The 22,467-nt window shown below is 47.1% G+C and overlaps 9 protein-coding genes across 9 annotated transcripts; 4 read left to right on the top strand and 5 right to left on the bottom strand.

Annotated features, from left to right (window-relative positions):
- Nucleotides 1–3,499: 3,499 nt before the first annotated feature.
- On the top strand, nucleotides 3,500–3,976 carry BDR25DRAFT_311418 (uncharacterized protein; the record flags this gene model as incomplete). Its single annotated transcript, XM_033691238.1, has 1 exon — nucleotides 3,500–3,976. One exon carries the CDS (start codon nucleotides 3,500–3,502, stop codon nucleotides 3,974–3,976), a length of 477 nt encoding a protein of 158 aa, XP_033551892.1.
- A 1,803-nt stretch (nucleotides 3,977–5,779) lies between these two features.
- On the top strand, nucleotides 5,780–7,264 carry BDR25DRAFT_214830 (MFS multidrug transporter; the record flags this gene model as incomplete). Its single annotated transcript, XM_033684813.1, has 1 exon — nucleotides 5,780–7,264. The coding sequence occupies one exon, from the start codon at nucleotides 5,780–5,782 to the stop codon at nucleotides 7,262–7,264; it is 1,485 nt and encodes a 494-aa protein (XP_033551891.1).
- A 469-nt stretch (nucleotides 7,265–7,733) lies between these two features.
- Nucleotides 7,734–9,956, top strand: BDR25DRAFT_280688 (uncharacterized protein; the record flags this gene model as incomplete). The annotated part of the gene is made up of 3 exons (XM_033687836.1): nucleotides 7,734–7,873; nucleotides 8,044–8,878; nucleotides 9,048–9,956. Exons 1-3 carry the CDS (start codon nucleotides 7,779–7,781, stop codon nucleotides 9,954–9,956), a joined length of 1,839 nt encoding a protein of 612 aa, XP_033551890.1. The 5' UTR covers nucleotides 7,734–7,778.
- Nucleotides 9,957–10,304: 348 nt separating this feature from the next.
- BDR25DRAFT_332242 (aldolase) lies at nucleotides 10,305–11,335 on the bottom strand (the record flags this gene model as incomplete). The annotated part of the gene is made up of 2 exons (XM_033692729.1): nucleotides 10,305–10,568; nucleotides 10,619–11,335. 2 exons carry the CDS (start codon nucleotides 11,333–11,335, stop codon nucleotides 10,305–10,307), a joined length of 981 nt encoding a protein of 326 aa, XP_033551889.1.
- A 453-nt stretch (nucleotides 11,336–11,788) lies between these two features.
- On the top strand, nucleotides 11,789–13,819 carry BDR25DRAFT_280685 (MFS quinate transporter-like protein QutD). The gene is made up of 3 exons (XM_033687835.1): nucleotides 11,789–12,136; nucleotides 12,201–12,378; nucleotides 12,436–13,819. Exons 1-3 carry the CDS (start codon nucleotides 12,086–12,088, stop codon nucleotides 13,806–13,808), a joined length of 1,602 nt encoding a protein of 533 aa, XP_033551888.1. The 5' UTR covers nucleotides 11,789–12,085; the 3' UTR covers nucleotides 13,809–13,819.
- Nucleotides 13,820–14,174: 355 nt separating this feature from the next.
- On the bottom strand, nucleotides 14,175–16,187 carry BDR25DRAFT_113680 (uncharacterized protein). The gene has a single exon (XM_033683616.1). It carries the CDS (start codon nucleotides 15,982–15,984, stop codon nucleotides 14,353–14,355), a length of 1,632 nt encoding a protein of 543 aa, XP_033551887.1. The 5' UTR covers nucleotides 15,985–16,187; the 3' UTR covers nucleotides 14,175–14,352.
- A 397-nt stretch (nucleotides 16,188–16,584) lies between these two features.
- BDR25DRAFT_311412 (uncharacterized protein) lies at nucleotides 16,585–17,649 on the bottom strand (the record flags this gene model as incomplete). The annotated part of the gene is made up of 1 exon (XM_033691237.1): nucleotides 16,585–17,649. The coding sequence occupies one exon, from the start codon at nucleotides 17,647–17,649 to the stop codon at nucleotides 16,585–16,587; it is 1,065 nt and encodes a 354-aa protein (XP_033551886.1).
- Nucleotides 17,650–18,869: 1,220 nt separating this feature from the next.
- BDR25DRAFT_280683 (phosphoglycerate mutase-like protein) lies at nucleotides 18,870–19,547 on the bottom strand (the record flags this gene model as incomplete). The annotated part of the gene is made up of 1 exon (XM_033687834.1): nucleotides 18,870–19,547. One exon carries the CDS (start codon nucleotides 19,545–19,547, stop codon nucleotides 18,870–18,872), a length of 678 nt encoding a protein of 225 aa, XP_033551885.1.
- Nucleotides 19,548–22,065: 2,518 nt separating this feature from the next.
- On the bottom strand, nucleotides 22,066–22,467 carry BDR25DRAFT_163739 (uncharacterized protein; the record flags this gene model as incomplete). Its single annotated transcript, XM_033684070.1, has 1 exon — nucleotides 22,066–22,467. A coding segment is annotated over one exon (402 nt), but the record flags the coding sequence as incomplete, so codon positions are not given.

The raw sequence follows: 22,467 nt of genomic DNA, 5'->3' as shown, positions 1-22,467 counted from the left end.
TTAATACTTAATAAGAGAGCATAAGGTTAATGTTAATAGGGAGCTCTTCTCTAACAGTGTATAGCTACTGCAGCACCTATAGGAGGCAGCTAGAGGAGCAGCAGGCTTGTTACAGGGATTATCTTATACACTATAGTAGGAGAGTTCTCTGCGTAGTGCTCTAGTTAACTAGGCTATAGTGCAAAATTAGTTATTTAAAAAAGTAACATTATTAAAGACTTATAGTTTTATTAGCTAGAATTATATAGATCTTTTTACTACCCTTTTACATTCTACTGCTACGCTTTTTAAGGATATCTACGCTGCACTTTTACAGCAAAAGAAAAAGATTTAAATAATACTAGTAATAGTGCTATTAAAAATTACACTAAGCGTAAATGTATAGAGTTTTAGAAACTACCTCTTCTTCCTTGCAGTAGTAGCTGACTTTATTAGTAGGCGCGCACAGGCTACTATTATAAGAACTTTATAACTAATAATAGCTAAATGCTTTACACGCTTAGTAAGATTTTTTAATTAGCTTTAAAAACTTATACAGCAACTATACTAGCAGTGCTTATGTAACAGCGCAGGCAAGACAATGGGTCTAAATGCAGTATGGATCCACTTAGAGGCATATGGGAGTGCGTGGGGACTTAGAGACCTGGGAATACTAATGACACCTATAGGCCTTATACGTAGGATATCAGAAAACTACCAAGCTAGCTACGGGGGCGAGGTGCGACTAAATACATGAGGGAATAGGGGTAACTGCGGGAGACTAGGTCAAGTCATGGTCGGGGCCGATACAGGGACCCTTTAGATAGGATCCAAGCGACCTAAGATAGAACAATTCGTAGAATCATTACAGCTTAAGCCTTTAAGATAGCTGCTGTTATTAATAAGTATAGTATTATATTAAAATTTAGCTACTTTATTAGTAATAACATGTCTAACAATAATAACAAGCTTACTAAGAGCCTTAATAAAGAGCTTAATCTACTGTATAAGCTTAATAGACAGCACTAGATCTGCTGCGCTAGCTATATAATCTAGATAGTTATTAAAGCTATTATATATAGTAAAAGTGTTATAAAATTTAAGTAGAAGCTTACTAGAGCTGCTCTACGCAATTAATTTAAGCTATATAAAAAGTGTAGAGTTGTTAGACAACTTTATAACTTTATAAATAGTGTTCTTACATTACATAAGCGCATAAGGCTTTTTAAGACTCTTTAAATTAATATTATAAAAAAGGACTTAATTTAGTAGTTTAGTACACTTAATCTAGTGCGTAATAGCAGAGTGCACTAGCACTTAGTTTATCTTATGCTATTACACTGTTATAAGCTTAGAGAAGTAATTAGTTGCTTTTAATAGTAATAAAAAGGCTTTTTTAATGCTAATAAAAAAACTTAATGTGCTAGCTTTAATGCGCTAGCAGATCTTATTACTAAAGATAATTAAGATAAGATTAAGCGCTTTAAAGACTTTTTAGAGAAGTTTTATTAAATAATAAAGAGACTTAAAGGCTAAGGCTTATTTAGCTTACTATAGAGGACTATAACAGAGCTTTAGTGCCTCTAAATCTACTTTAATTAGATAAGAATAATTACTGCTAACAAGCTAAGCAACTTATACTTTAAAAATGCTATAAAGTTTAGCTATTAAAAGCTTACTACTTACTAGAGTAAACTAATCTTTAGTTTTTTAGTCTTATACTATGTAGTTGCTACTATCCTTAACTTTTAATTATATTTACTTTAGTTTTAAGATTACTAGCAGCATTATAAAAGCTAGGTAGATAAAGTAACTAGGTTAATAAAAATAATCTTTAACTAGTATTTAAATGCTAAAGAGAAGCCTAACTTTAAAAATAAGCTCTTATCTTTTAGGTGTTAAAAGCTGCTAGGTAGCAACTATTATAATAATAATTATAAGGCTTACTTTTTTATTAACCTCTTTTTTATAATAAATTAACACTTATATAAGTGTAAAAAAGCGTTAAATAAGCTGTAGCTTTACTATAACTTTATAAAAGCTAATTACTATAAAGATTACCCCTTACTCTGTAAAGAACTTTTATAATAGTAGTGTGATGACAAGCACTGTCTCTACTACCGTATAGAGCCGGGGAAGCATGGCAGAGTAGGTCGGCTCTATTTCAGCTAAACTAGGATGGGGAGTGAAGGAGGCGAAGGGTTTTCGCGAGAGAAAAGCTTGCGCAGCGCCAAGGCGCTAGCGCGCTCGCTTAACCCTTAGCGAGATCATGTGACTAGCAGTGGAGCTTAACAAGCAGCACCGTCACAAGTAGCTTACTAAAGGCAAAACAGCCTATTTTATTTTCTTTAAGATTACCTTTAACTTTCTTACTATCCTAGCTACTAGCTGCAAGTGTGAGAGGTGTTTTAGTGCAGCTAGTTATATAGTAACTAATAATTAAGGCTTACTTAAAAGTGTAATAATTAAGGCTATTTAACTCTAAAAGAATTAGTTACAGAATAAGGTAGTAAGCAGTAAGCTTTTAGACCTCTCTACTTATGTTACTAGGGAGAATTAGTTATCTAATAGCTATTTAGACCTTAATCCTGCGTCTCTAGAGACCTATAATATTAGTTGTTTTAACTAGAGTACAACGTACTTTAATTAAATTATACTACTTGTATAGATCACGTGAGCTGTACTAGTTACAATACGTACACCTCCCTCTCCTCCTCCCTGCCGTACGAACGTACTCAAAATCTCACCCGTACAGGCCTCAAAATCGCCCAATCGTACAGTACTACGCCTCGTTGGAAGCGCTGGCAGGGGCAGAAAATAGTGAAAGAGAAGGGGGACGTAATATAGACTTGGAAAACAAGGTGGATAGGGGCCTGAAGTGCAAGGATATATATACTTCATTGTTCTAAGACTTGGAGTCCACTGACCCACGGAGAACATACGTATTACGAGCATACGGCGGAGTCTATAATGCCATAAATACCAATGCGAACTGTGACGTACCGCACATTGGGTATTTTGTTACACTGACAGCGATTTGGACCGTGGGTCCCTATACGCAACTTAAGATCTTGAAAGTGTCCAGCCATACAGCCACGAATGGCAAGAAATGTGTTCCAAAGTCCCCCGGCGCAACTGTAACCTCAGCCTACAGCGTCCACACTTAGAAATACCGACCCATGCCTCATATGCGGGGTGTTGGTCCGGGGCCGATCAAGTCGTTTCGGTTGCGATTGGGGAACTTTGTATCGAGCGGATATTGGTTGTTACGACGTAAAATCCGAAAATGGAATAGCTGCATTCTCTGGAATCTATGGAACTTTTTTGGCTTACACCAAGCTGTAGATGCATATTTTCAAGTCATCCGTGAGATTCTTTGGTTGCGGGAAGACCATATCTTACAGGCAGAGTTCAGCGAGTTTACCTACACTTGAGTTCAATAGAGAGCCTACAGTGAGTCTTTGCATGGACTTTCCTTCCCTGCGAAAGATATGACACAAGCGAGTATCAAATTCCTTAAATGGAAAGCCCTGCAGGAGAAGGAGAAGCCTTCCAGCTCTTCAAGGAGCTTCCAGAAGATGCAAAGGATAGGAGGAAATCAAATCTCGTATGGGATGAGCTGGGCGTTGCCGTTACTGATTTTCGAGATACCTTCCAAAGCTGTCATCTGCATAGCCATGGCTTTATATCCCGTTACCTTCCAGGGTTTCCGGATCTGGGAGCAGAGAAAGAGATTCCAGAGAATTATCTACCGGTGGTGAAGAAACTGCTAGAGAACGAGCTAGAAGGTGTCGGAACGGTGTTTATCTTCGACGAGAGAGAGCTATATCCAGCCACATACTCAATCCAGCAGGCTCTGATCACTCTCGAAGCTCCGAGCCAGGGGCCACCACCTACATCAGAGAAAATAGGCTTCAGCGACAAAACTCATTTGTTCTTCCCAGTAACTATGCGCGCTCGGACACCGATCCCATTTCCGTTATCCGGAGGATCCTGAAGAGTTTCACACGGGGATGTGGAGAAATATTGCGCCAGAGGATTAGGGCGGTCAAGTGATGGCCCTTCGCGTATAGGGCTCTTGGCCCAACTGACGGTTTTTACCAGCTTTTGGAGGCCGCTGTTCTATCTCGTCGATGAGCTGCCCCTAGCGGCCCGCGACAGTATAACCTGTTAATACGGATGACATAGTTAAGAGAGATTCAGTTCGCCAAGGAATCATTAGCACCAACTACTATGTGAGGTACAATACAGGACAGAGCTGATACTTCTTGAAGAACCAGAAACCAGGTGAAGCGCTGATCTCTAAGCACTTCAATTCTGAGCCTGAGGCCAAAGCACCTTGTAAGGATGCACTCAAGTGAAAACCTAACGGAAATGCTGAATCCATGATCGCCGAGCGCTCCTTCCAAGTCTCAGCTTGCACAAAATTCTAGCCGACGCAAAGCTGCGAAAACGCATCGAGATTCGCACTTTGATTTTTCTCGTAGATTTTAGGTAGTGTTGATGGGACTGGAGAAGCATAATGTTTGCAGTAGTCACGCATGACTCTCACGCATGGCTCACACGATAGTCGTCTACTCACACGATGGTCTCATGTTGCCAAGACTTACCCCTTTTCTTGTATATATATAGACTCCTAGATAGGCCCTCTAGTAATTAATCTAGTTTAGTTCCTCTCATCTCTGTGCTTCCACATGCTTGACACATAATCAGTGTTTAGGGATAAATTTTCGGCTAGTATTCTTACACCCCTCTACGCAATGATAGTATATACGTTAGCAGTACCCTAGGAAACGGAAGAATAGAGAAAACATATCAAACCCTTACCGTGTGTTGAAAAAGAAACAATTCATGTACGGGCAAATGAAAGTCGTCAGAGACGTGATTCGCCGAGAGTTGCAAAGATCTAAGGCTCGTATGGAATTGCTGAATGACATGACAGGCTTACTTATTTATCTTTCAAATGATTGCCCATTACGTGAGGAAGGCCCCCTAAGCATGCAGGAAGCCCTTGAATGTTACGGGAGTTAGCTTTAGATTGAACAATAGTGTCCACTGTCTGCAATCAGAATCGAAACTTTCGTGCGAGAGAATGATAAAGAGTTAGTCTCTAGGGTATATTTAGTGTGATATTTCCTCCATGCGCCATGTCCTCCTAGCTAAGACGAGTGCGGGTGTACGAACAGGGGCTCATTTCCAGGTCTAATACGCCCCGCGCCACCTGATCGTCTTGACCGCCGTTTTGGGTGAGTCATCAGCACTCACATGTCCTCGGCTATGTGATCGACCTCGCCTGTAGTTTGGCTAAAAAAGAGAGTGAGATTACATCTCGTCGACCGACGCGGAACACGGCAGGGTAAATCCAGGGCAGAGATTTAGATTCTGTTAATGTAGCAAGAGGTTTAATAGAAAAACTCAGTTTCAATCGTACATGGGCAGAAAGAGCAAACAAATCTGACGTGTAATGTTCGCATCTTTGTTCGTTCCATGTATGGGAGCTGATTGCAAGAGGGGGCCTATGCCCGAAAGCGGGCTATTTACGATGGTATCTCCCACGTCGCTTACCTCGGGTAAGCTATTCTCTAGTGATTTCGTATGTTGGTATTGGCTAGGTTTCCAACGTTGATGATGGCCAGGGTTGTTGTTTCCAGATTTCATCTATGTGGCGCGGGTTTGTGCGGCACGCTTCGATTCCGCTGCCCGTACCGAAGGACCCAATTTTCCACCAGAAATAAAACTAACTTCAACAGAATTGGACTTCACCATCGATCCCCTCTCACAATCACTTTTCACCAACAAGATGGGGGAATCCGAAGTGAAAGTGGACTTGGTTGCCGGTTCAGCGAATGGCACAACACCTAGCAACCTTGAGTCTGGTGGGCAAGAGCAAGTATGGTCCGGGCCTCACGATCCGGAACGTCCAAAAAACTGGCCTCGCTCGAAGAAATGGACAGCGACCTTGATTCTTTCTGGGTTTGCATTCCTCCAGCCTCTCTCGGAAACCATGCTCTCGCCGGTTGAGAGGCAGATTTCACACAGCCTACATATCGAAGATGCCTACGATTGGCTGCTAATCAATTCGTTGATTCTCATTGGAGTTGGTTTGTCATCGCTCATCCTAGCACCTCTCTCTGAAGTGTACGGTCGCAAGCCCATCCTTCTCGCTGGTAGTACCATCTTTATCATCTGGAACACTGGGTGTGGAGCAGCCAGAACTCTAGATCAGATGTTGGCCTTCCGTCTTCTCTCGGGTTTCGGGGTGTGTGTTGGGGATGCCATTGCTGGCGGAGTCCTTGGCGACTTATGGAGAGCAGAAGAGCGAGGGAAAGCGTTTGCTCTCTTCATGGCAGCTCCACTACTTGGCCCGGCTCTAGGTCCCATATGCGGAGCTTTTATCTCAGAAGGGATGGACTGGCGGTGGGTATTCTGGATCACTTCAATCGCTTCTGGTGCGGTGATTCTGGTCGCCTTCTTCTTCTTGAAAGAGATGTACGAGCCTCGATTAGAATACACGCAGAGGAAAATATTGAGGGGTAAAGATTCAAGCAGCGGGAAGACGGGTGATGAGAACAAGCCCTTCCTGGGACTCATGCGGACGAATATCCAACGGCCACTTCGAATGCTAGGCACCCAACTCATTGTCCAGCTCCTCGCAGCCTACATGGCTCTGCTTTATGGCACAATGTTCTTATTTCTGTTTCTCTATCCCCGAATGTGGTCACAGCAATACGGGCAAGGCATACGGATTGGGAGCCTGAACTACCTCTCAGTCGCCATTGGGCTTATATGTGGCGTGATGGTCGCTGGTCACCTCAACGATTACATCTTCACGAGCCTGAAATCCCGGAATAACAACGTCGGCCGCCCTGAGTTCCGGGTCCCAGCCATGATTATCGGAACTTTTCTCGTTCCAGTTGGTCTTGTATGGTGGGGGTGGGCTGGACAGGCGAAGGTCCATTGGATCGTACCCAACATCGGAAGTCTCATATTCACCATGGGCGTTTACGTGTGCTCCGGGTCTGTGTCGGTCTACACTATTGATACATACACTCAGTATGCTGCGTCAGCTATCTCGACAAACCTAGTGCTACGAAGTTTGACGGCGGCATTCTTCCCTCTCTTTGCACCATACATGTTTAACAGCCTCGGGTTTGGATGGGGTGCTACTGTTCTAGCAGGAGCGTTTCTGGTATTCGGATCCACGGCAGTATTTATTCTCTGGTTCTACGGCGCGAGGATTCGGGCAAAGAGTCCTTATTGCGCTGCGGGAGACGAGAAGGGATAAGACGTTAACATGCGACAACGGAGATATTCAGCATGTAGCGGTAATGAATAGGTGACCTGGTTAGATAGATACTTAGGTACAGCTTCAATTGAAGCTTACATGAATGAGAACTCGCAATGTCCCAAGGTCAGGTTCCCAAGTTGGGGCGACCACAATGGGGCTAGATTAATCACGTGGGGGGAGGGAGGGGGATCAGCCCCGTAGTCATCTGCCTCGACTCCCTCGACACGTCCACCATGTTAGCACAAAAGAGAGCATAAACAAGATAGATTCTACCTATCACACTCCTTGATAGGGTTAAAAGAACAGCAAAAGACTGCGAAAACCTCTTATCAAACGCCTCTGCCGTGGTGGAACCACGAATGTGCCGCCAAGAGAGTGTTACATAAGCACGCTACCCGCTCTTTCTCTAATCTTGAAATGCCCATCACCACCACGCATCCTTCTATCTACCGTCGCTATTCATTATCCAACCAGTCCCGCGTCCATCAATAGGTGTCTTCCACCCCTCCAGATGTCTCAAATGTCGCCTCAGGAGCAGTCTTTCCCGGCAGCCAACGAATCTACTCCTCGTCCTGCCAGATCGAAGAACGGATGCAACGCTTGCCGGTAAGCTCTCCCAAATGCTAGATTTACTGGATGACAGCACGTAAAACGGAACATGACAGGATTTGGTATCTACTTCATAATATTCTTGAACCCAGCAGACAGCGAATACCTAAACTCATGAAGCTCTACGGTATGCGGTGGCTTGCTGTAACTTGCTGACGATGTTCTAGGCGGCGAAAAGTTCGTTGCAATGAGCGCCGTCCGCGGTGTGCACATTGTGAGAGACTTAACCTAGATTGCACGTGGAACCGGGCTCCTACGTCGCGAAATTCCCATGCAAGCCAGATAGGCCCACAAACTCTGCCGACTGCGCAAACCCCAAGTACTACCCATCCGAGTGCTACCGCATTTGATGGGTTTGGCTTGAATGGGAGTTCCTTCTTCGACCTCTCGGGCCCACTGGGAATTGGAACTTGGGATGAAGCCATGCTGCTGAGTCCTAGTTCGTGGCCTTCTGACCACTCAAACTCTAATCCGAGCACGAATTTCAACCTCGGACCCCAGCCTATTCAGCAGCAACCTCCACTACCACAATTTCCTGACCAACAGGATATGGCACAACAATCAGTGAGCACAATTCCTGATCGTGGTGCCTATCACCCTGATCCTGCTTCCACATCGCCTTTTGCATCGGAAGGGAGAGGAAATGTGACTTCCAATGATGAGGATCTGCTCATCACCGCATTTCTACAAATGCTAATGCCGCCTATCCTCACCCCCGTCGAAATTGGCCCAAAATGGGCGTCGACGCGAGCGTTCTTCGCTACTATGGCCTCTGAATCACCTGTAGTTCGGAGTGCTATTATGGCTTTTGCAGCAATGCAGATGCAGCGCAGTGGGTTGGGTTCAGATGGGGGTGCTAGAGTGACAGATTGGAGACCGTTGTATGACAACGCAGCAAGACAGTTGTCTAGTGCGTTAGGGAGGAGAAAGGATGGGGCGGAGAAAGGCAAGGATGAGCTAAAGTATGTGCTCGCTGCTTTGTTCCTTCTCACCTATACAGACGTAAGTGCCGCCACTCGATAAAATGTTGCCACAGGCGGGGAGTATGGCTAGAATATAGCCTGTTTGTCAGGCTGCTTGCCTGCATTGCCGTCAACATCGACAAGATTACAGTTTCTGTTCTAGGTGATGAAATTTATACATGGACCTGAGAGACTGACACTGTTCTCAGCTCCTTACCGAGACACTTCCAAGGGCACATGGGAATCTGAGAGAAGCATACAATCTAATCCAAAATTCCGAAAAGGGGTCTTTTACTGTCCCAGAGAAACGATTGATATCTTGGCTCCGTCTTCTCGACGCTCGTGCTGTCTCAACTGCAGGTGGAGAGGGTCTCTTCCTCTCCGATACAGACGATACAATTTTCGACGCCTCGCCTGCCGCCAACTCTGCCTCGGAGCCTGAAACCCTCGATAGTGAAATTGAGGAGATTCTATTCGATGTCCTATATCATCCAGGTATCGTTTTCTACCAGAAGGTGCAGTCATTTGTGGGCCGAATCACGAAGATCGATCCCTGGCACCGAAGTCGTGGTACAGTGCAAGATGAAACAGAAGTCATGGCCGTTGGCGCTGAGATAGCAAAGGATCTGCACGCTCTGTATGGACAAAGGCCTGCACTCATGGATCATGCGGTCGCGGGCAACCTCACGGAAAAGCATCTAGCCAGGAATCTGGCTACGGCTTTAACTAGAAGCTTCCGTACCTACTTAGCCAACTATTACGCGTCGTTTCTGCACCTCCATCGCGTGGCATATAAGCAGTTTCCAAAAACCAAAGACGTTAACTCCGCGATCACAAATATCAGGAAGCTATCTCACCTCATGGCCGAAACTGACGAGTCCCTACCAGTGAATCTCCTCTGGCCACTTTTGATGTGGGGGTGCGAAGAGGAAAATTCAGATGAGCGAAAATGGATTTTAGGAAGTATCCGTGGATTGGAGAGCATTGCAACCAACGCGAAGCCCACAGCTGATCTCCTTGAGGAAGTACAGCGTCGGCAAGATGAAGGCAGATGTAGGGTCGACGTTCGGACTGTGAGCCAGGAGTACTTTGCAAGCCATCATTTTGCCATAGTATAATCTAATAATGCTGCATTTTTGGACAGTCTAGGTAAACAGAATACGAAGACTCTTCCAAAACGCTTGCTAGGGGGTGATTAAGGAGAATGAGCAGCTCGAAGATGTGAAGATAGGAGGAGTGGTCTGAGCATCTGCGGATGGTAGAGTATGTACCCCTGTGGTTATTGGAATGCTACAAAGGCTAATTGGCGAGATAAGATAGCAGTTTCCTAGAAGGGGATGGACCTACTGCAAACGTTAGTCCTTAGATGGGATGTATGCACCCCTATGTCGACTCGTATTATGTGCCTTTCAGTCTTTCTAAAGATAGCCCAGCGCCATGAACGCAACAAATATGGCAGACCTAGACTAGACCAAGGATGCCTCGACAAAATCCAACCCAGACACCTGGTTGACAACCCACTTCCTCCTCTCCTCGCTAGAGTATCTCGGGTACGGTCTCCGGCAATGAGCGCTGGTCTCCGGATATCCTCTCTTCTTTGCAACCACCCACTTTGTGCCGTTAATACCACCTTTACCGAATCCCCATTCGGCAACGGAGAGTTTGATCTGCAACGCCTGAGCTTCGGCAATTTTTCCAGACTGATAGAGGCTGAATAACTCGACACAAGTCTATTCATTCAATTAGCTAGCGGCGTGAGACCTGATGGAAGCGTGCTTGCCCTTGGGAAGAGATTTGCAACTCCCGTAATACATCCAGTGCCGCCCACGCTCAACGCTGGAATCAGCCAATCGCTCTGTCCCGCCAGCGCGCAAAATTGCGACGTTTTAAACGACGCAGATATCCTAGAGACTTTCGCAATCCCTCCACAAGTAAGCTTGACGGCGGCAATATTTGGGTGCTTTCCTAGAATGTCCAGCATCTCCGAGTTCACATCCAAGCCTGCTACTACTCCTGGGAAGTTGTAGATGACAATGGGAATGGGGCTTGCATCTGCGAGTTCCTGGAAGTACGCAATTATTGCCGCCTGGTCCATTGCGAAATGGAAGTACGAAGGTATCAGTGCTAGATATGCGGTTGCGCCCGCCTCTTTTGCTTCGATGGTCTGCTGGATCGTATCGCGTGTGCAGCCTGCCACCCCTCCAATCGTAATGGGAAGTTCTCCTCGGTCTAGTGTTTCTGCCGCTTTTCGACACTTCTGTACTAGCTGGGTCTTCTCGGTGGATGTGAGGGTCGCAGCTTCGCCATTCGTTCCCGCGATTACTATGCCATGGAGCCCAGACGAGATGAGAAAATCAAAGTGGGTTTCCTGAACATCCCAGTCGATCTCCTGTTGGGTGTTATTCTTGAAGAATGTTAGGGAAGGGACGTGAATGCCAGGTGGAAAGGAGTATCGTGTAGAATCGCAGCCATTGGAGAGTGTCTCGTTGGAAGGCATTTTGAGAAAGTTGTGATACAGAAACAGACCAATGTTTAAGGTAATAATTTCGCACCCATTTGCGAATGAGGTTTTTTTTTGACGAGTTATTCTTCCGCTTCGCATTCCGGTACCGTTCCGATTAACCCGAGCTCGACAAAGAGATCATCCGACTTCTTGCTCAGTTGAAGGGGACAATTCCACCAAGTCGATGAATTCGGCGGAATTCAATTAGTGCAACCGACTTCCGATGGTTTCTTGTTCATGATCAATTCACTAGTCTATCAACTGGGGCGTCTATTGGTTCTCTGTAACAAGTCCGATATTCACCCAGTAGCGTTGGCGAAGACATCCATGTCAGCCGACGTGCATTAAAGCCTCCACTCGTTTCGAGCCCCGCCTCTCTCCATGCAAACGCCATCTTGCACATGGCGGGGCGGCCGCAGGAATTCGTGGGTCATATGCGCCACATGAAGTTCCCCAGTCCAGTACTCCGCAACATATCGGGCACCTGACGAACTGCTGGATTCCACCCGAACCGCACCCCGTGGAAGCGCCCTGACTCGAAGCCCCAGTCCCGACAGACAGACGGTCGGAAGCGACGAGTCACGTTTAGTCCCAGTCTCAGGGTTCGTGTGGAGTCGTCGCATGGCCAGAAACAACTTTTATAAAGACTTCAACCCCGGGGTACAAGATCATCATTGTGCAGTCTACGGGACTAGGCATACCTAGACATTACTTCAGCCTTTTTGAAAAACTTATTCGGCTACGATGACGGGTTTTTCTCGCGCCAAGGAGGATCGACCGACCCCTCCTGAGGTGGTATGTATTATATCCTATTCTAAGATTAGAGTCGAGGTCCTGCTCTGATACTAATGTCTTTCAGTATAATTGGAGGGTGTATGCTGCCTCACTCGTTATATCAATGGGCGTACTCGCCTACGGATATGATTCAGCTTTCATTGGCACAACGATCACGCAGAAGAGCTTCAAGCGTGACTTTGGACTTGCGAAGATGAGCAAAAAGGAGCAAAATGACGTGTCAAGTAATTTGACTTCAATTTGTATGGTGTCTTCTCCCTATGGCCCTGATTTCCTCAAATTAATAACCATGATTCCAGATTCCGCTGGTGGATTCTTCGGCGCACTCTTCATGTTCTTCTCGCTCGAGCTCCTAGGTCGTCGCATGACTGTCATTATCTCGGATGCTATCTTCATCTTCGGTGCAATTCTATGCACCGTTCCGACTCATCAGCTTGGCCTCATCTATGCCGGACGTCTCCTCACGGGACTAGGAGTCGGTGGCATCGCAGCCGTCTCTCCAATTTACATCGCCGAAATCGCGCCACCTGCAATTCGTGGACGTCTCACCGGATTTTTCGAATCCTTTTACCAGACTGGTGCCGTGATTGGTTTTTGGATCAACTATGGCATTGTCCACAACATCGATACCAACAAAACGATCGCATGGCGGATTCCCATGGCTGTACAGCTCATTCCTGCTGCCTTATTGGCTCTTATGATTCCCATTCTGAAGGAATCTCCAGTTTGGTTGCTTAAGCAGGGTCGCGACGACGACGCCTATGCTGTTTACAGTTATATTCGCAACCTCCCGGCCGGGCATCCCTATATCATGGAAGACGTCGCCTTCGTAAAAACCCAAATTGCCAAAGAGCGTGCCATGGTCACCGGAACCCAAACTCCGTCTTTCACCGAGTTCATCAAAGGTGCAGCGAAAGAAAGCATGATGAAAGGAATGCGGAACCGGTTCCTCCTCGTCTTCATCATGTTCATGTGGCAAGGCTGGTCGGGAGCCGCTGCCATAAACTACTATTCCCCAACCATCTTCACCTCAATCGGACTCACCGACGTCACCCTCTGGACCGGCATCTACGGCGTCATTAAAGCCGTCGGGTCCATTATATTCTTCACCTGGTTCATCGACGCCTTCGGCCGCAAATGGCCATGGATAATCTCATCATTGTGCTGCGCCTTCTGCCAATATTATCTCGCTGCGTACATTGCGATCGGCAACCCGAAGCCCGGAGTCCCGCAATCGTCCTCCACAATTGCTGGCGGGAAAGCCGCAACCGCATTCATCATGATCTTCGGAGCAACGTGGTCCTTTGGCGCAAACGGGCTCCCCTGGATCATCTCCGCGGAAATCTTTCCCTCATCGCTGCGCTCGATTTCGGGGCCGTGGGCCGGTATGAGCGTCTGGCTTTGGACGTTTGTGGTAACGAAGGCGCTGCCGAGTATGTACACGAGTATGGGGTATGGGGTTTATGTGTTCTTCGCAACGTGTCTTGTAGGCGCGAGTATTTATGCGTACTTCTTTATCCATGAGACGAAAGGATTGAGGATGGATCAGATGGACCATTTATTTGGGTTTGAGAGGGAAGAAGTAGCATTGGCGGGAGATGTGAAGATGGGAGATGGGGAGAGTGAGCATGAGAAGGAGGTCAAGGTGGATGTTAGGAAGGAAGTTGCGTGATTACAGAAGAGGAGGTCTTCATCTGCGCGGATGGGTTTAATATCTGAATGGGTCTCGGTAGTAGATATACAAGTATATTCTGTGAAGGATTTATTCAGGATCTGGGTGTGTGCTACCTTTCTCAATCAAATAGTCGAGACCTAGAACTCTAATTTCAATTGCTGGTCCAAGCCTATGTCAAGGGCGAACGAAGATCCACAAAATGACGATCACGCACGTCAAAGGAGACAGAAGGTCGCAGAGTTGGGGCTGAGAATGACTGTAGACGTTAAGCCTTCACACCAAGTGCTAATCATTTGTTTCCGGCCTACAAAACAAGAGGGACCAGAATGCAAAGGAAAAGCTATGGTTTAGAGAATGGAGAGTGTGGTATCATTGAGTAGTCTAGTAGTACAATCATTACACGTGAGTTTACCCAGTACCCATGACCAATAGGCCATCATTACCGTATATCCAAACCCACCCACATTGTCATAACGTCGTAAACTAAAACGCCCCCACAAATACAAATACATCCGTTCGTAATCCCCTCCTCGCCGGAACATCACTTCCCAACCTTCTCCTTCATCCCGGCAAGCCACTCCCTACAGCTCGAACAATTATACCGTCGCATGATCCCACTCCGCAGGACCGTCTGCAAACATCTTTCGCTATACTGATGTCCGCAGGTATCAACTTTTCGCATGAACACCGCGTTGTGTTTGCCGAGGCAGATGTTGCAAGCGAAGTACATGGCAGCGATGCGATCCTTTTCTTCGGCGTCGATAGGACTGTCAAGTGTGCTGCTGATCGAGGTTCTGGAACGATGGAGACGCCATTCTGGGCTACGGGGAGATGGAGAGGAGGTTTCGGGTGTGTTTTCGGCGAAGTTAAGATCAATGAGCTGGGTTTGTGCGCGTCTGAGGAGAAGGTTGGGAGTGTGCGGGGTTGGTGGAGGGGATAACGGGGCCGCTGGTCCTGGAGGCAGGTCGAGTATTGAAGGTGATTTTGAGGGGAATATTTGAGGCTCGGCAGGTAATGGCTCTGGAAGTTTCTCGGGTGCTGGAGTAGGGGGCAGAACGAGGTGCGGCTCGGTCAAAGCTTTACTCGATATAGCTGCTGTAATAGAAGGACTCTCGGGGAGCGGAACGAGTTCAGGGTTCACAGAGTTTTCAGGAATCAAAGATGTCTCTACAGGCGAGGAGCTTAAAGAAGGCTGCGCCTCGACGTGTGGCGTAACATCGATAGGCTCTAATGGCTCTGGTGTAGCGGGAGTATCTCGTATTTCGGATTCGTGCGAATTATAGCTTGTGGTTGGAGGTTCCAAGTCCGTAAAATCGTTATCAAACTCAGGCTCACAATCTGCAGATGGGAATTCCGAGATCGATTGGGATGGTAGCTCCAAAGTCGAAGATTGAACGGAAGATGCATCTATTAGGTCTTGGATGGGTTCCTGGTATTGGATGTCATCAATGGTATTGGAATGAGGTGTATCCAGTTCCGACGGGATTGAGGAAAGAGAAGGAGATGTCGCATCCAGCATCTCCAAACTTGCGCCTGTGTCTTCTTGGCGGATATCCGTGGGCATCTCAGGAGCCACGACGGGCAGCATCTCGTCGACGATGGGAAGGTCCGGCTCCACCTGGGCGATATCTCTTGACTCTGAAAGTTTTTCTTGGGGGAATACTTGTTCTTTTCTCTTCTCTTCTGGGATTGCATTCGCTTCTAGGCTGACAGCTGCCTCCACGACTACGTTTTCCTGCCCGGCACCGGTTAAAAGCGATTCCGGCTGGGTTTCTTCCTCATAAACCACCTCCTGGGCTTCCGGCACAACTTCTTTCACTGGCTCGAGCGAGATATCAGTATCCGCACGTTCTCGTGGTTTATTCTCTGGCATCTCATTGGCATCCTCTTTCTCTGGCGCGGCTAACTGCTGGAAGTCTATGAACGAAGTCGGATTATGTCTACCACAATAACTCCTTCCGTTACCGGCATCAACAATGATAGCCAGCTCCGTGCATTGCGGGCCTTGGTAATCGCGGAAAACCTGACATCGCTTGGTGGAATAGGGATCGTGTACCTTACAATACCAGTGGTGATGCGGCCGATGAAATCTCATCTCAACATGACGTGGACACCTATACTGCGTATTTTTGGGCATCCGGAAGCGGCATAGGATGATGGTTGATGCCGGCATGATGGGTGATATGCAGGTGCAGGTGTGCTGATTCGACACGTTGCTCACCACATGTTCTTAAGAAAGCCGGGAGAGGCTGAATGAAGAGTACGCGGTTGCGCGCACGGTGAAGAGCATTTACAAACTACTTCAAGCGGGATGAGACTGTCTGATGTTAGAGAGTGATAGAACGAAGAATTAATGTTTGCTGCGATGAGGCTGGGGAGACGCGACGCGTTGGCGCAGAAATTTGCTCGCTTGGCGGAATCATTGAGGCGTTTCAGCCAAGCCTCGGAAATTTCGGTGGCTGGGGGGCCCTTATCGATAAGGAACCTCTCAACTCGAATATCTAACCGTTATTTTTGAAATAGTTAACTATCTAGAAGACGAAGGTCTTTCCAATCGGTTGCCAATCAATCTTGAGCTTAGCATCTCACTATACTATATATAAATCACATTGCTCTTTGGACTCACGGTCCACAATACATGACTCTGTTCATAACTCGTGCCCCTGCAAAAGTTACGATATCTCTATAAGATATATGATTATTTCTGTACCTACTTTGAGGCTATATGCCCTTTGTTTCTCTGGAATATCTTGATTCATCCACATCAGTTTAGTTAAGCCTGATCCTCCGAAACAGAATCGCTCTCGTACACGAATTCGGAACCAGAATCACCTCCCAGTTCGGCAACCTCTTCGTCCTCTCCGGAACAGTCAGCAGGATAGAAATCCCCACCAACGCTATCGCCGTCGACTCTGTCGTTGGTACTGCTAGTAACTTCCGGTTCCTGGCCCTCAAATCCGTCATCGGAATGGCTACAAGGATACCTCCCCTCAGTTCTGCTGTGAAGATCCCTTCCTTCACTATGGTCTTCAGCTAGATCGACGTCGCCAATGGCATCATCCCCAATTTCGGGCTCTTTAATGCTGCCAACATCGGTAGCTTCTGCATCGTCTTCCTCAATGTTCTCCTGAGAGCAATTCTCCATTTCCTCATCTGACCCTTCTTCCATCTCTCCGTCGACCTCTGGCGACTCTCCTTCTATCTCTTCATGGGCCTCTCCCTCGTCTTCGGCCTCTTCGGCCTCGAAGTCTTCAACCTCGCTATCGACCATAATCTTATCCCGAGAAACATTCAGCATCCACTCGCGACAACTCGGACAATTGAACCGCATTGCATGGTCACTGGATAGCAGTTGATGCAAGCCCTCCTCACAGAACTCATGTCCGCAATTATCCAGCTTGCGCGTTCTACCCTGGATCTCCATGCAGATACTGCAGGTATGCTCGACGACCGTGGTGAAGCCGTCCAGGTTTCCCAGGAACAAGCCATCCCCTTCGCCATCGGGGAGCACGAGAAGGGATTCATTGGGCATCTCACCTTCACCGTCCTCTTCTCTGTCTTCGGCGTCGACGTCGGAATCATCCACACTGTCTTCTATAGCGGTGTCGCTATCATCTGGGCTTTGGTTGGCCTCCCTTTCATCGTTAATTTTGTCGTGTTTGGCGTTGAAAGCAGGTGCAACTTCCTCATCTGATTGATCGGTATCAGATGATGACTCGCGTTGCTGAGTAGCTTCCACGGGTCGTGGAGAATACTTGTGCTGCAGATAGTCGCGGCGCAAACGAGCATCCCCAGAGGCCCCCACCCTACCGGAACGGAAATTGGGCCCTTGTGCCATGTCGGTACGATGTATGCTATTGAGGTCGTGTTGTGGTGGTTTGTAAAACTTCCATATTTAGCAAGCAAAGAGGAAGGAGAGAGGAAAATTGCCCAGATGCAGAGGCTCTAAATGGGGGATTAGGGATAATGAGAGAAATCAGACGCCCATACACATAACCATTTCAATACCACTGTCGGTGAGTGCAATTTGGGACTGCCCTGACAAATTCCCGAGGCAGTGAAAGTGGAAAGTGATAGCGAGAAATGATAGGCAACCACCTACGATTTGACATAGCGACTATTTCCTTGGGGCTCAACGTCGCAATGTAAGACGCCATTGTTAGCATGCTCGCTTTCTCTAAGCAATTGCCTAATACAGGCGCAATACATTAATATGACCATGAATCCCTTCATCACTTACTCTCTAGAACGAGAGTCTTCCTTATCATCAACGCTATCCTCCTAGGCACAGGAAACATCCACGTCGGAAGGTTTGCGTACTCGAAACGATATTAAATGCCAGTGGACAACATCCGCAATTACGGAAACACTCCCGTCGACGATGCGGCTGAAGGCATATGGAGTAAATACTACCGACAAGTGTAGCGAAATTCATCAACCTTTTAAGACGATCTCCCTCCCTGTCCTCCGGAGTTTCTTCTTCAAAGTCTTGGTTCACGGGATTCTGGTCATCTTCACTATGGCTGGGCTGGAATGTGCTGGGCTGCGGCCGCGACCCTCTTCAACCCCATTTTTCTCCGCATCATCGTCCTCTCCCCAACCTACATCCAGACCCAGCATACGATTTTGAACTTTTGTCAACTTCCCCTCTATTATCTTACCCTCCCTTAAAATTTCCCTCATGAATAGAGTTGGCTTCTCAGTCCTCGATGACAAGGTCCTAGGTTTCAGGGACGTGGTTGTTATAGTAGTTGATCGGGAGAAACAGGAGATGAATTTGTTGCAGACGGGAAAGCCATCCACGGCTCGACTGCGTCATTCATAAAATGGCCACCGCATCTTCTCGCTTAACGTGAGAACATAGTATGGCATCTTAGGTCGCAAAGTAGCATTGTGTTCATGCTCTCCTACTCCCAGTACGGGATTTGATAGACGGAATCTACTCTGTTTATCCTCAACGTTGTATGATAATAAGCTGGAGAGGCTCCTTTCCCACCCTAGAAATTCTAAGCAGCATAACATTTCGTTTCAGACAGAACGTTCGACTTCTCCCACACCCTATGCCTCTTTAGTCCATGGCACGAGAACCGTCGGTCCAAAGTCCTGCGGCTCCTTCGTTTCGCAATGAACACCCATTCGAAGATCCATATCCAAAACTTCATCCCCCGTCGCAAATCGATACGAACGCGTCTCGCAGACCTCTAATCGATCTCCTTGCACCAAAAACGCCACGAATCCCCGATGCGTTATTACCACAATATTTTTATACGTAGCAGAAAGCTCTCTCAATCTTGTTCTAACAGTCTCTGCTCGTAATAGTGCTCTTTCCCGCGAATGAGGCGCATGGTCCCATTCCTCAGGACATTGGGAAAAGTCGAACTGGGGAAACTTTGCCGCTAACTCGGCGCGCGAGACACCCTGGTTGCAGATTGCGTCGTGGGCTTCGCGGAGGTCGGGCCAGATCTCGACCTTACACTCCGATATTCCAGAGCCGAGAAGATTCGGGAAAGCATTGAGAGCTGTTTGGATCGTCCGCGTCATGGGCGAGATGATAATAAGATCCGGAATAGCAGTAATTCTGATCTTTTTCGTAGCTTCATCTCCAGCATCTGTAAGAGGTGGATCGCGGTGTGGGTAACCGCGCTGGATGTTGTGGAGAGATTGGCCGTGGCGAATGATGTGGATTTTAGGAGTGCCCCCATGGTCAGTGCTGATTGGTGATTGACCTTGTCTCATGACTGTGAGAGGTGAGAGAAAATTCTGTCAAAGAAATGAAATCGTACGCTGGAAAATGTGTGATGGGGTAATGGCTGCCAGAATTGGCAAACTAGGCAGCAGCTTTTATCACAATAACTGATTAGTGAAGACCACGTGATACTTCTGAATAGCAGCTTAGTTCTGTATATAATAAAGTAGACGTGCATTTAGGTTACTACTGGCTGAAACGGGATGCAACGAGCTTTATTATTCATATCAGTGCATTCATTGATAAATTTGCGTTTCTATCAGAGTACCATCCCGGATGAGTACCCATCACTGTGAGAACGTACTTTTCAGCACGGCATCCTTCCTGATACTCATCCTTACGGATGGATCACCACTTTCCGTATAGAAGTCAGCTCTTCTCACGTTGTTGGGGCACAACACGGATAGTTCAAAAAGGGGGAGCACCCCGAATGTCGCTCCTCTATGTATACAATCTATATGTAACGATATGCTCAAAAGCGTCCAAAATACCCCTCGGCACTCAATTTTTAATATCGTTGAGAGCGAGAAAATTCGAGTATTGTCCGTTCTAGGGTCGCACAACCCCGCCACGCTGTAAAATCCGAAGGATACTCAAATAATAAGCAACTTAAGGTAGATGCAGATAGTAATATTTACTGTAATGCTATCTTAATCCTGTGCTAGAACTACGCTTAAACGTCCAGAAACCCCTAGCCTTTAGTACAGTAACTATATATTATTATACCCTATAATATAGCTCTTACCATCTATAACATTTTTAAAAAGGTGTTATCAGAGACTCAAGGTCTTACTATCGTTCTAGAATACCTTGTAGCGCGCAAATTTATACTAGGTCACCACTCTAACAAATTAACACCTCTAAACAAACGATTACTGCCACAACTAGTGTAAAATACCCCTCAAATCCTGCGTAATCATCGAGAAGGTACCCGAAGTCAACAAAGCCCTCAGCAAAAGAAAAGATCGCGCTTCTGGTACGACGTAGAACAGAGAAGATCATACTTAAAGACTTCCTCGTTAGATGAAGAATACCAGGTGGGACCGGCTCCGGATGCGAGCGCTGGGAGAGAGGTAGATGGTCGCCTACTTCCTCTGCTGCAGGGCATATAAGAACTTCTAGAACCGGACATTCAGTTGCCTTCAAGGGCAACACAGCGGTCGCACGTGACTTGTTCACGTGACCCTGCGTCAGGGTGAATGTGGGTCTTTCATACCCACGTCTTTCCTGTTTAGGACTAGCGCTCTTTTAGCTACTATATATTTACCTCTAAGTTCTCTAGAGCTCTAGAGATCTTACCCCTCACCACAATATACCTAGGTTGTCTTTCTATATGCCCTCCATCAGCTCCGTATAGGCTCACCTTGCGATAACAGCCTCCAGACCATCCTCAAAAAGCCACAACCGGTCACCGAAGCCATCATGTTTATGGAGCAAACGCTGCCCTTCATTCATTAGCCTGGGGGATTCGGAGCTCTCTACTGTGGCAGTAACACGCACGAATCCTGTCCTTCTCCTTCTCCTTCTCATACTAGGCAATCCCTGCTCAACGCCCAAAGAAGTTATTTAAAGTTCAGGCAGCGTCGCAGCATAGATTGGTTTTCTCACATTGAAGATGGCCTTCCTCCTCGCATATGTCACACGTCTCTGACCGCATGCAATCTCTTCGTCTATACTCGGGCCTCCTACATTTGCAGCACATGGCTAGTATACATCGCTCTTCGAACTGCGAGGCCATTATCCCGCCGCGTCCGAAAGTCAGGCTGTCCGCCTGCAGCAGCTTCTTCGCTTCCTTCTTCGCCGTTACTTTAACCACCACTGATACGTACTGTCCACTATGTCTCGGTCGCCCGAGCCACCCCTTCGTGCGTACATCTACTCTGTTTTCCGTTCTAAAGCGCTCCACCGCCGCGTTGCTCACTTTCTCCGCTCTCTACGTCCATCGCTAGCATCGCCTGGATAAAGTCCGCCACTGCGACAAATGAAACTATAATAGGCCAAAGAGAGAAGCTAAAGTGCCCTGCCCCCTCCAGGAACAGTAAGAAACGTGTGCGCCTGACAAGTCCCGGCCGTTTCACTACTTACGCGTCCATCTATCTCGTAATCTGCATAACAGTCGCTGCAGAGGTCGGTATCGATGCAAGCCTTGCATACAAACCGTTGCATACCTGCATAGAGTTGTCTACTGCAGCCATCGCATACAGCTCCGCTTTGCCCTGATTTTGACCCGGCGAGATGAAATTCACGCTGGAATGCGATAACTGCGTCGTCGTCCTTTCCACTCCAGATTAACATTCGGCCAAGAAGACCGAGAAAGGAAGGCAAAACCGTGCCGAACTTCTCGCAAAAGTTTTCCAGGGCTGCAATCATATCTCGGGTCTGTACGTCGTGGTTTAGATCAATCGGTTTGCTGTGTCGCTGCGCACCCTGCTCTTGTCGGATAGTCATGCAACGGTGGAAATAGACTTCGAATAGGCCGCTGATAGCATCCACCGGGTCCTCAGAGCAATCTAGTGCTCGGTGGTACATCGACTCTGCTTTGTCGAACTCGTCCTGATGCTTATAGAGGTCAGCGATAACCTTCGTGAGAAAAATAGTAGACGGATGTCGAGAACCGAAAGTCTGCTCGAAATCAGACAACGACTGCTGGCATAACTCCTCTTGGCTCTCTTTGGGAGTTTGAAGGAATAGTGCGGCAAATTTTCCAAGTGAGCGTTGTGTAAGATTGGCGCAGAGAATCTTTGAATGTGGGTGATAATCACCAAGGAGCACGATTATCTTCTTATATGCTTTCTTCAACATCGTAATTGATTCTTCCAGCTTGCCTTGATCGCCCAGCGTGCTGGCGAGGTTGTTCATTGCTGAGATGGTGTCAGGATGTTCTTCGCCAAGAATCCGCTTCCTCTTCTC

Source organism: Lindgomyces ingoldianus (assembly GCF_010093535.1).
Source record: "Lindgomyces ingoldianus strain ATCC 200398 unplaced genomic scaffold BDR25scaffold_6, whole genome shotgun sequence".
Taxonomy (NCBI): domain Eukaryota; kingdom Fungi; phylum Ascomycota; class Dothideomycetes; order Pleosporales; family Lindgomycetaceae; genus Lindgomyces; species Lindgomyces ingoldianus.
This window is presented reverse-complemented; position numbering and strand designations above follow the sequence as displayed.